At 44.0% G+C, this 13565-nt stretch overlaps 2 protein-coding genes across 2 annotated transcripts in view; one reads left to right on the forward strand and one right to left on the reverse strand.

Annotated features, from left to right (window-relative positions):
• The window catches only part of crocc (ciliary rootlet coiled-coil, rootletin), a 35960-nt gene extending 22516 nt beyond the window's left edge, over nt 1–13444 (forward strand). Inside the window, exons 31-36 of the mRNA XM_079891106.1 lie at nt 405–620; nt 1595–1819; nt 2195–2344; nt 5751–5951; nt 6238–6369; nt 10353–13444. Coding sequence (XP_079747232.1) covers nt 405–620; nt 1595–1819; nt 2195–2344; nt 5751–5951; nt 6238–6369; nt 10353–10574 — 1146 coding nt within the window. The 3' untranslated portion in view covers nt 10575–13444. The remainder of the gene's footprint in view (nt 1–404; nt 621–1594; nt 1820–2194; nt 2345–5750; nt 5952–6237; nt 6370–10352) is intronic.
• mfap2 (microfibril associated protein 2) overlaps nt 12132–13565 on the reverse strand; it is a 17625-nt gene continuing 16191 nt past the window's right edge. Inside the window, exon 9 of the mRNA XM_079891135.1 lies at nt 12132–13565. This exon is cut by the window's right edge and continues 260 nt beyond it. The gene's annotated coding sequence lies outside the window, so the exon portion shown is untranslated.

The following is a 13565-nucleotide window of genomic DNA, read 5'->3' on the forward strand; positions in this document are numbered from 1 at the left end:
CCCCTAGTCCTACCATGGGGTTTACAGTGCGTATCATGCACGCAAAAACTATTTTTGGCGTATAAATGGCATGAGAAATCTAATTTGTGCTTTAGATACGCACTTTCATGAGATGGTGATGTGTAGCGAACTTTGCATTTATCGCAGAGCTAGCATCAAGCATATTTCACGTTCGTCCATCTGTGCAAGAACCCCCTTTAAGCACGCGCGATGTTTCAGATAGCATGTCAGGTGTAAACGCATGAATCGGATATGGGTCACAATTGAAAGAACGTGTAAACGGACGGTCAGAAAAATCGGATATAGGCAACCAATCAGAACTGTGCATGAAGACCTGCAGTGTAAACGAGGCGTAAGATAGCGGGTTCAGAAAGGGCTGTGAGTGACTCCGTCGCCCCCTGCAGGAGCAGTGCAGTACGCTGCGCGCGGGCGAGGCGCGGGTGGAGGCGGAGCGGCGGCGGCTGCGGGAGGCGCTGGAGGAGGCGGAGGGCCGGGGCACGCGGGTGGAGCTGGGGAGGCGGAGCCTGGAGGGAGAGCTGCAGAGGCTGAGGCTGAGCCTGACGGAGAGAGAGATGGAGATCCAGACGGCTCACGACCGGCACGAGAGCGCCGCCAAACAGGTGCCCACCTCAGAGCCGCCCGCTGGGTTAGCAGTGATGCCTCCTGGGAGGGTTTTCCTGTAGCCTCTGGTGCTCTTCGCTCATTTCTGACTGAAACAATGTGCTTTTGTTTTGTTTTTCTTCATCGGAATGGTACGAAACTTGGTAAAGGTTTTGGCACTTGCTGTGTGAACATATTAAAAACATCATGGACGTGATTCAAACAGGTTTAATGGTCCTGAAAAAATAGTCCCTCTTGTGCTCCTCGCGGTCGGGTTTCCTCTAGTGGAAGCGTTTGGTACTGCGACCAAACAAAAGCTAATTTTTTGAGATATCAGACTCAAATTTTAAACACAACTTGTTTAGAGATTTTCTCACAGTTTTAGAGTAAAACATGTTTTTGAAAATACATATTTCATATAAAAATTGAAAATATTTTTTGCACATTTTTCATAACAATAAACGTTTTCTCTTTTTAAAACTTTTTTTCACTTCAGCAATATTCTGGCAAGTGTCATCTTTGAAAAAAAGATCAAACTTAAGATTTACGACATTTTAAGTTGGAAATTAAATTTTCAGATCAAGTCAAGTCAAATTTATTTATACAGCGCTTTTTACAGTACTGATTGTTTTAAAGCAGCTTTACAGTGATAACAGGAAAGTAATGCAACACAGTTTGTTTCCAGAAGAAAATAGCGTCACAGTCCAGCATCAATGCTCAAAAAGTGAATAAATGGATTATAAATACAGCGTAAATATAATTTAGCACCATAAAATCCCCTAAAAATGCTAAATAAAAAACATTGAACTAAAATATAGTACATTAATTTCATTGAAACATTTCGGTCATTTTTGACTGACATGCGAAGAGCACCAAAGTGTTATAAGGCATGAACCAAACCACCAGCTATGAGGTGAATCACATGACAAACTTTAATTAAAAGTGAAAATCATTGAAGACTGCGAAGTTAACGATGTTGGGTCGCGCGCCTCAGGTGTCGGAGGGCGAGTCCCGCGTGGCGAGTCTTCAGCGGGAGGTGGAGCGGCTGACGGCGCTGCTGGCCAAAGCTCAGGACGGAGAGAGCGCTCAGAGAGAGCGAGCGCTGGCTCTCTCCCAGAGTCTGCAGGAGTCCTCCGCTGCCCACAGCGCCACCCAGGGGCGCCTGACCGCACTGCAGAAGACTCTGGGCCAGGCCGAGGGCGAGCGCAGGCAGATGCAGGTGAGAGAGGCATGCGTGTCACGTCCAGGCCTGGGAATCGAAAATCTAGTCCAATTCTGGAATCGAATACTTAATCAAATTTTAATTTATTGGATACTAAAATTCCTGAGCGATGGCCTGTTGATGTGTGTTCAGGAGTGTGTGATGTGTTCTGAGCGTGTGATGTGTGTTCAGGAGTGTGTGATGTGTTCTGAGCGTGTGATGTGTGTTCAGGAGTGTGTTGATGTGTGTTCAGGAGTGTGTGATGTGTGTTCAGGAGTGTGTGGTGTGTGTTCAGGCGTGTGTGATGTGTGTTCAGGAGTGTGTGATGTGTGTTCAGGAGTGTGTTCAGGAGTGTGTGATGTGTGTTCAGGAGTGTGTGATGTGTGTGTTCAGGAGCGCGTGGACGGCCTGCGGGCGTCGCTGTCGGACGGGAAGCGGAGCGTCGGCGTCCTCACGGAGCGCGTGCACACACTGCAGGCGGAGCTGAGCCGGAGTCAGACGATCCGAGCCGAGCTGGAGGCCGAGCTGCACAACACACAGGAGGTGACACACACCTTCGACATCTCTCGCATCATCACAGCTCAACCGCACACTAGTTTACACAAGGGTCTTTACACTGGAAAATGGTTCATAGTTTAGAAAATATAGTTCCGAAAATGGTAATAAAATATGACAAGAACTTGATGTTTCACTGGTTTAGTCCGTCCTTCTGTTAGACTGTCTCACACATGAGTTATGAGCATGAAACATGAGCGCGCTGGTCTGAGATCGAGTGTGTGTTCTGGCGCAGTGTTGGAGCGTTGCTGTTTTGAGGAACAGAAATAGACTGAGCCATTGACCAACTGAACCTGCTCTAAAGTCAATGGCGCAATATGTGTTTTGCTATTTAATGAGTGTGTTAGTAATGTGTGCCTATAGGCGGGTCCACAACGCGCGCACACTCTGCTTGTTACACACACACACAAACAAACACGCAGAATATTTAAAATAAAAGGATTACAATGTAAAAGATTAATATTGTGTACATAAAGATATGGTGAATCCGGCTTGTCCCGTAGATGTTCTGCTAGCGCACTTTGACCTCGCGCACGAGCGGATCCGCTTGCACTCTGGAGACGCGATGGTCTTTCCACTATCAAACTCCGTCATGTGAATAGCGAATCCGCCATGCGAAGCGCAACTGGCATTTAAAGGGAATGGGAGATGAGACTCTGATTGGTTTAACGCACGTAAATCCCAGAACACACCCATTACTCATTAAGAGAATAGGGACGACCCTTTTAGACCATGCACCGGGAGCACCGACCATTTGTCCCATCGTTAAACTAGCAGAAGTGGATTCGGACTCGCCCTGAGTGAACTTGCGCTGTGCGCTTTTGACCATGAGCTCAGATCGTTAATTAGGGCCCTCAGTGTTTCTCACCGCAACTTGAAAGGAAGCAGGACCGTGTTGTGGAAGCGAGCGCTGACACCTGAGGCACGACTGTCGTTTATTCAGAGGGATGGAGCGAGTGTTCTGCAGATCCATGTTCTTGAACATTTTCTGGACCTCGCCGATTAACTGCCATTTTAAATGCGCGATCCCTTAAATTCGAGTGGATTCTGATTGGCTGTCAGTTTTTTATCGTTCAACAGCTGGGAAAAAAAATTGTTCCTAAAGTGATCCAAATGATATAATTCCTCTATATCGCCATAGCTGTGGTGTGAACTCTGCTGTTCTTTGATATTGAGAATGATTTTTAGAACTATATCGTTATCGTCCTGGGTGTGTCGAGCTCTAAACGGACTGCAGTGGACGGAGGAGGTCTGACTCCAGTTTGACTGCAGTGGACGGAGGAGGCCTGACTCCAGTTTGACTGCAGTGGACGGAGGAGGCCTGACTCCAGTTTGACTGCAGTGGACGGAGGAGGCCTGACTCCAGTTTGACTGCAGTGGACGGAGGAGGCCTGACTCCAGTTTGACTGCAGTGGACGGAGGAGGCCTGACTCCAGTTTGACTGCAGTGGACGGAGGAGGCCTGACTCCAGTTTGACTGTAGTGGACGGAGGAGGCCTGACTCCAGTTTGACTGCAGTGGACGGAGGAGGCCTGACTCCAGTTTGACTGCAGTGGACGGAGGAGGCCTGACTCCAGTTTGACTGCAGTGGACGGAGGAGGCCTGACTCCAGTTTGACTGCAGTGGACGGAGGAGGTCTGACTCCAGTTTGACTGCAGTGGACGGAGGAGGTCTGACTCAGTGGACGGAGGAGGTCTGACTCCAGTTTGACTGCAGTGGACGGAGGAGGCCTGACTCCAGTTTGACTGCAGTGGACGGAGGAGGTCTGACTCCAGTTTGACTGCAGTGGACGGAGGAGGTCTGACTCCAGTTTGACTGCAGTGGACGGAGGAGGCCTGACTCCAGTTTGACTGCAGTGGACGGAGGAGGCCTGACTCCAGTTTGACTGCAGTGGACGGAGGAGGTCTGACTCCAGTTTGACTGCAGTGGACGGAGGAGGTCTGACTCCAGTTTGACTGCAGTGGACGGAGGAGGCCTGACTCCAGTTTGACTGCAGTGGACGGAGGAGGCCTGACTCCAGTTTGACTGCAGTGGACGGAGGAGGCCTGACTCCAGTTTGACTGCAGTGGACGGAGGAGGTCTGACTCCAGTTTGACTGCAGTGGATGGAGGAGGCCTGACTCCAGTTTGACTGCAGTGGACGGAGGAGGCCTGACTCAGTGGATGGAGGAGGTCTGACTCCAGTTTGACTGCAGTGGACGGAGGAGGTCTGACTCCAGTTTGACTGCAGTGGACGGAGGAGGTCTGACTCAGTGGACGGAGGAGGTCTGACTCCAGTTTGACTGCAGTGGACGGAGGAGGTCTGACTCCAGTTTGACTGCAGTGGATGGAGGAGGCCTGACTCCAGTTTGACTGCAGTGGATGGAGGAGGTCTGACTCCAGTTTGACTGCAGTGGACGGAGGAGGCCTGACTCCAGTTTGACTGCAGTGGACGGAGGAGGTCTGACTCCAGTTTGACTGCAGTGGATGGAGGAGGTCTGACTCAGTGGACGGAGGAGGTCTGACTCCAGTTTGACTGCAGTGGACGGAGGAGGTCTGACTCCAGTTTGACTGCAGTGGACGGAGGAGGCCTGACTCCAGTTTGACTGCAGTGGACGGAGGAGGCCTGACTCCAGTTTGACTGCAGTGCACGGAGGAGGCCTGACTCCAGTTTGACTGCAGTGGACGGAGGAGGTCTGACTCCAGTTTGACTGCAGTGGACGGAGGAGGCCTGACTCCAGTTTGACTGCAGTGGACGGAGGAGGTCTGACTCCAGTTTGACTGCAGTGGACGGAGGAGGTCTGACTCCAGTTTGACTGCAGTGGACGGAGGAGGCCTGACTCCAGTTTGACTGCAGTGGACGGAGGAGGTCTGACTCCAGTTTGACTGCAGTGGACGGAGGAGGCCTGACTCCAGTTTGACTGCAGTGGACGGAGGAGGTCTGACTCCAGTTTGACTGCAGTGGACGGAGGAGGTCTGACTCCAGTTTGACTGCAGTGGACGGAGGAGGCCTGACTCCAGTTTGACTGCAGTGGACGGAGGAGGCCTGACTCCAGTTTGACTGCAGTGGACGGAGGAGGTCTGACTCCAGTTTGACTGCAGTGGACGGAGGAGGTCTGACTCCAGTTTGACTGCAGTGGACGGAGGAGGCCTGACTCCAGTTTGACTGCAGTGGACGGAGGAGGCCTGACTCCAGTTTGACTGCAGTGGACGGAGGAGGCCTGACTCCAGTTTGACTGCAGTGGACGGAGGAGGACTGACTCCAGTTTGACTGCAGTGGACGGAGGAGGTCTGACTCCAGTTTGACTGCAGTGGACGGAGGAGGCCTGACTCCAGTTTGACTGCAGTGCCAGTGTGAACGCAGAGTTATAGATCTGAGGTGGACTGTTCTAACGAGGCGGGTGATCGCTCCCGCAGGCTCTGCGCCAGAGGACCGACAGCCTGGCCGAGGCCCAGCGAGCGCTTCAGTCTGCGCAGGCGGAGCGAGCGTCTGCAGAGGAGCGTCTGCGCAGCCTCCAGAGAGCCGTGGCCTTACTGGAGACCGAGAGGAGAGAGGCCGAGAGACAGGCGGTGCGCCTCGAGAAGGACAAGACTGCGCTGAGGAGCACTCTGGAGAAGGTGACGGGAGCGACACACACACACACACACACACACAGTTTTTAAGACCCACAGAGCGTCAGGACCTCGGTTTAAAGGTGCTGTATGTAATTTGTTCACTCTACTAAAGCATAAACATACCGTAATATGTTTGCATGTATTGTATTGAAAACCACTTCTACAGCCAGTTCTTTTACTCTGAAATGTGCGTTTCCAGGCTGGAATGTGTGTTATTGTTTTGGTTTAACGTCTCATCCGAAGGGCGGATGATTGTTATGATCGTGACTGTGATGTTGTGATTGGTCAGGTGGAGCGTCAGAAGCTGAAGACGGAGGAGAGTAGCATGCGCTTGTGTGCGGAGAAAGGCCGTCTGGATCGTTCGCTCAACACCGTCGAGCAGGAGCTGCAGGACTCGCAGAAACAGATCCTGATGCTGCAGGTACGCCTTTACATTACAAACAGCACCAAAAAAATCAAGAATTATTAATAATATTTTTAATATGACATGTGCACATTTGAAAGTAGCTTGGGTTGATGTAAAGTTATTTTCATTAGCAAAAGCAGGAACATCTGTAAAAACGGTAATAACCTCATTTTTATAGATCACAAATGTTACTATTATGACTGTTTGAGTTAGAACTCTACTCTTATTAAAATAAGCATTGGTCTTCCATATAGTAGCTTACGATTACCACAGGTAAAACCACACATGGCATCTCAATAACATGGTAAAAATTAACTATATGGATTCTATGGTATTTTTTATGAACGCATTTGGTATGAATGCAACTATAACAATACTATATTAGCATCCACACCAGCGCACGATATCTATAACGATAACTATATTAGTGTTAGGGCTGAACGATTAATCGCAATAAAACCGCACGCGATTTGGCAAAGGCTGCGATTATCTTATGCGCAGCTGGTCAGTGGAGTGCGACTGATCGGTAGTAAATACTGCCCCATCTGAACACCAGAGGGCGTTCTCACGCAAACACGATAAATAAGCGTTTCAGTCTTCTGTTTATTCAGCTACAGCGATAGGGGTTTCCTGGAATGATGCGCCGTTATTGTACTTCTGTGGCGGCGCATCATTCCAGGAAACCCCTATCGCTGTAGCTGAATAAACAGAAGACTGAAACGCTTTGATTAAACATGACTTATAAATACACGACTGCCTTATTCTGTGTCAGAAGCTCATCATCTCACAGGAGGAGCTCAGCTGTCGTTATGAAGTGAGTTTGGAGGAAAAGCGTGTTATTAAATGTTGTCTGTTGTTGGACGAGAGGTTCATAAACGCTTCTCATGTTTTGGAAAGATGTTTGACGCGTGTTGTTTTTTCTAATGCACGTTATAAGTGACTCAAACTCAGTGCTTTCAGAGTGAGCCGCGTTTACTGAGCCGTACGGCACTGACAAGCTGCGCATAAAAAATAATCGCCGCCTTTGCGATTTTAAAATCGCGATAAGCCATCTCGATTTAAGTGCGATTACATGGAAAGTGCGATTAATCGTTCAGCCCTAATTAGTGTTCACACCCAGCGGACGATAACTATAACGATAACTATATTAGTGTTCACACCCAGCGGACGATAACTATAGCAATAACTATAACGATAACTATATTAGTGTCCACACCAGTGGGCGATAACTATAACGATAACTATATTAGTGTTCACACCCAGCGGACGATAACTATAACGATAACTATATTAGTGTTCACACCCAGCGGACGATAACTATAGCAATAACTATAACGATAACTATATTAGTGTCCACACCAGTGGGCGATAACTATAACGATAACTATATTAGTGTTCACACCCAGCGGACGATAACTATAACGATAACTATATTAGTGTTCACACCCAGCGGACGATAACTATAACGATAACTATATTAGTGTTCACACCAGCGGATGATAACTATAACGATAACTATTACGATAACTATATTAGTGTTCACACCCAGCGGACGATAACTATAACGATAACTATATTAGTGTTCACACCAGCTGACGATAACTATAACAATAACTATATTAGTGTTCACACCAGCGGACGATAACTATAACGATAACTATATTAGTGTTCACACCAGCGGACGATAACTATAACGATAACTATATTAGTGTTCACACCAGCTGACGATAACTATAACAATAACTATATTAGTGTTCACACCAGCGGACGATAACTATAACAATAACTATATTAGTGTTCACACCAGCTGACGATAACTATAACGATAACTATATTAGTGTTCACACCAGCTGACGATAACTATAACAATAACTATATTAGTGTTCACACCAGCGGACGATAACTATAACGATAACTATATTAGTGTTCACACCAGCTGACGATAACTATAACAATAACTATATTAGTGTTCACACCAGCTGACGATAACTATAACAATAACTATATTAGTGTTCACACCAGCGGACGATAACTATAACGATAACTATATTAGTGTTCACACCAGCGGACGATAACTATAACGATAACTATATTAGTGTTCACACCAGCTGACGATAACTATAACAATAACTATATTAGTGTTCACACCAGCGGACGATAACTATAACAATAACTATATTAGTGTTCACACCAGCTGACGATAACTATAACGATAACTATATTAGTGTTCACACCAGCTGACGATAACTATAACAATAACTATATTAGTGTTCACACCAGCGGACGATAACTATAACGATAACTATATTAGTGTTCACACCAGCTGACGATAACTATAACAATAACTATATTAGTGTTCACACCAGCGGACGATAACTATAACGATAACTATATTAGTGTCCACACCAGCGGACGATAACTATAACAATAACTATATTAGTGTTCACACCAGCGGACGATAACTATAACAATAACTATATTAGTGTTCACACCAGCGGACGATAACTATAACGATAACTATATTAGTGTTCACACCAGCGGATGATAACTATAACGATAACTATATTAGTGTTCACACCAGCGGACGATAACTATAACGATAACTATATTAGTGTTCACACCAGCGGACGATAAGTATAACGATAACTATATTAGTGTTCACACCAGCGGATGATAGCCTAACTATAACGATAACTATATTAGTGTTCACACCAGCGGACGATAACTATAACGATAACTATATTAGTGTCCACACCAGCGGACGATAACTATAACGATAACTATATTAGTGTTCACACCAGCGGACGATAACTATAACGATAACTATATTAGTGTCCACACCAGCGGACGATAACTATACCGATAACTATATTAGTGTTCACACCAGTGGACGATAACTATAACGATAACTATATTAGTGTTCACACCAGCGGGCGATAACTATAACGATAACTATATTAGTGTTCACACCCAGCGGGCGATAACTATACCGATAACTATATTAGTGTTCACACCAGTGGACGATAACAATAATGATAACTATATTAGTGTTCACACCCAGCGGACGATAACTATAACGATAACTATATTAGTGTTCACACCAGCGGACGATAACTATAACGATAACTATATTAGTGTCCACACCAGCGGACGATACTATAACGATAACTATATTAGTGTTCACACCAGCGGGCGATAACTATAACGATAACTATATTAGAGTTCACACCAGCAGACGATAACTATAACGATAACTATATTAGTGTCCACACCAGCGGACGATACTATAACGATAACTATATTAGTGTCCACACCAGCGGACGATAACTATAACGATAACTATATTAGTGTCCACACCAGCGGACGATAACTATAACGATAACTATATTAGTGTCCACACCAGCGGACGATAACTATAACGATAACTATATTAGTGTTCACACCCAGCGGACTATAACTGTATTAATGTAACTCTTTACATTTAGAAGGATTTTTAGAAATAAATCTTTATCGTTATCTTTATTTTTATAGTTTTAAATCCATGGGGAATGTTGAAATGCCGTCTAACTGGATCGTTGTTTCTCCTGTTTCATTTGGCTTAAAACTAAGTCAGATTTGTGTTTTGTATCGGAGAACTCCACCAAACTAGTAATACTATTGGTCGTGTGAACGAGACGATCAGGGTTGCTAAATGCGATGATTCAGATGTAGTCTGAAGCCTATTAATTGTGTGAGGTGTGTGTGTGTGATGTGTGTGTGTGTGATGTTTTCATGGCTGTGCTTGTAAGGAAGAGTTGTGTGGCGTGAAACTGAAGATTGCGCTGTGTCTGGTGAGTAAGAACAGGTTATGTTTGTGTGTTTTGCGCTTCGTAGAAACGCACTCGTCGCGGTGTTAGGGGTTGCTATGGTTTCCGCTGTTGCTATGGTTACAGTGGGTGTTCAGTTGTGGACCGTGTGAGGTGTGTGTGTGTGGTGTTTGATGCGTGTGTGTGTTTCAGGCTCAGCTGGCCGAGCTGGAGCAGAGTCAGAGCACTAGCGAGCAGTCGGCCCGCGTGCGCGAGGACGAGAGACTCCGCATCAGTCTCAGAGAGGCGGAGCGGACGCTAGCCGCGCGAGAGAGAGCGCACCGCCAGCGCGTCAGGGGTCTGGAGGAGCAGGTGTCCACGCTGAAGGAGCAGCTACAGCACGAGATCCGCCGCAGAACGCCCTCGCTAACGTGAGCCACGTCAGCATCTGCACCGCGGCTGCTCCTCAGGATAGATCTCCTGCTTTAAAGAGTTACTCGAGAGTTCACACAAACATTACAATTATCCCTTAATTTACTTTATAAACTACAATAACTGGCTTACGTCCGTAAAAAACGTCTTACAAAAACGCAGAAGGCCTTTATTAACCCCTGGAGCCGTATGGATTACTTTTATGATGGATATATGCATGCACTTTTTTGGGCTTCAAAATCTCAGGCACCATTATAAAGTTTTGAAGAGCCAGGATATTTTTTAATTAGTGCTGGGCAACGATTAATCGCATCCAAAATAAAAAAGTTTGTTTACACATAATATATGTGTGTGTATTGTTTATAATTATTTTGTATATAAATGCACACACACATGTATATATTTAAGAAGTTTTATTTATATATCAAATATTTATATATAATATAAATTATGTATAAATATATATATATACAGTATAGGCTATGCATGTGTGTGTATTTATATATACAAAATAATTATACACAGTACACACATTATGTAAACACAAACTTTTATTTTGGATGTGATTAATCACAATCTAAACGATTAATCACTGTTTTTAATATAACTGATTGTGTTCGTCTGAAAGAAGAATGTCGAATAGCCTACACCTAGGATGACTTGAGGGTGAGTAAATCATGGGCTAATTTTCATTTTTTGGTGAACTAAACTTTTAAGGCCTGTTTACACCAAGGATGATAACTATAAAAGAAAGAATAGCAGAGAGAAAAACACCTATAATGATAACGCACAGAAGAACTATTTTTTTTTTCCAGCTGATGAACGATAAAAACATTGACAGCCAATCAGAATCCATCCTGCTTAAAGAGCTCGAGCATTTAAAGCGACAGATGACAAAACTGCAATCGTTCTTGGTGTGAACGGGCTTTTAGAGATATTGTGAATTTTTTTTTTTTTTTTTTTACAGAATACTGGAAGGTTGAATGTCATGAAACATGTCTGGAAATGTCAGAGCAATATTTACCCCAAAACCAAAAGTATATCAATGGTATTTTGCTTAATGAAGCCTATTTTAGGACCAAGATTTGTTACATTACGACACTATTATTATAACATTTCATCACATTTTATTCTCATAATTCTTTACTGTAAGGCAAAAAAAAAAAAAAAAAAAAAATGTCTAGACTTTTTTTTTATGAGGTGAATATATTTCTGCCTAATGATGAACGAAGCGCTCACATTCCCTGAACACTGACACATACTCAACACAAATACTTGAATATTTTACTGTAATATTTATGGTTTATGTGAATGCGACTCAGTGAAGTTATCCCTGAGAACCAATTTTTTAAAACACCTAAAACACAAACATGTTTATCATTTGTTATTCAGTTATTGCTATGTTTACATCAACTGATTGTTGACAGGTCGCTTTACTGATCAGTGAATTTGATACTCACCCTGCAGTTAAATCCCCCTCTAAATCTGAAATATACATCTCACTTACGAGATTAATGTTGATCTGAAGAGTTGTCGTGTTCAGTTTCACACTGAGATTCATTTGTAATCGCAAGAATTCCGAAAGCGTTTTTCACAACGCGATTCTATGAGAATGTACAGTAAATTTCAGCGCGAGTTCGGTGGGTCGCGCGCTTGACTGCGGCAGCGCGCACAGAAATAATAACGGACTCTGACAGGAATGGCGCGAATTACTGAGGTGAGACACTTTACGTCATCTTTTTTCAATGATTGTTATAATACATTTTAAAGCCAATCACATTAAGGTGTTTGGTAATTCAGGAGAAAAGAAGATAGATCGCAAGTGATCACGAACCCGTCCTTCAGATCGACATCGCGTAAATAATGGATTTAAGTTATTAAGAAAAATTGCATTTTAACTGCTTGTTTACTACTCTTCTCAGTCTTTTGTTTTATGTGTGAAATAAATGTATTTTTGTTTTGCTAGAATGGTTTTTATACTCATTAAAATGATTTTGTTTAAATGTGTAAGTTTTCAGCCCATTCTTTAAAAACGTGTCCTGTTTTCATGTTATTTACATGTAAAGTACAAAAATGTTTATTAATAAATTGCAAAAACTTGGTTTGGAACAGCTAATATTACAGTAAATGGTGAGTATATTAAAGCTGAACCCTGACAGTTCTTCAGATTGATGACAGATCCCAGCTAACTAAAATGCTCTAAAAACGTTAGCATATCGTGCCCATTAAGTTATAGAAACAGTTCTGTTTTTAAATGTTGTTTCTTGGTTGTGTGAACGTTAAGGGAACATTTCATTTGTATCATTCTTCAAACATTATGGGAACGCTTTTGAATGTTCTCTGAACGTTCTGAAACAAGTAGTAACATTTAAAAAACGTTAACATTTCAGAAAAGAAACGTTCCATGAACGATGTATAAATAATGTTTTTGCGCTAACATTTAGAGAACATTATTAAAGACCAGATAACTTTGAACAAACGCTCTATTAAACATTACTGGAAGAACGTTTGTTCAAAACTTTGAGAGAACCTTGCCAGAACGTTCCCTGTTAGCTGGGAGGTCAGGAGTCTGGGTTCAGTATAACTCACCCCAAGACAAAATACACAAGTAAACAACAACAACAGCACTGGACGACAAACAGTAATAATGCGACCGCGACACATCTCTGTTCTCCTGCACCAGTGTAACAGATAACAGCACCAGTGGCAACATACAGGCCAGATGATCAATTACTACAGTAAATATCAGTTTACATGAGACCAGAAAACATCAGATGAATATATATATGGAGAGGAAAGAGGTCTGAAACACACTCTACGCAAGTACACAAAGAATTGTTACGTTCTGAAATGCGTCAGAGCGCAGAACACAAGTGTTGCCACACGGGGGTGCTATAGTGGGCAAAAGTGTCTTCTTCTATGGTCAGTTTTGTCTTTCAGCTCGAGAACCGTCATCATGGAGTGACACTGAGAACAATCTTGCTGAGATGTTTA

This window comes from Squalius cephalus (assembly GCF_949319135.1).
Source record: "Squalius cephalus genome assembly, chromosome: 13".
In the NCBI taxonomy this organism is placed as follows: Eukaryota; Metazoa; Chordata; class Actinopteri; order Cypriniformes; family Leuciscidae; genus Squalius; species Squalius cephalus.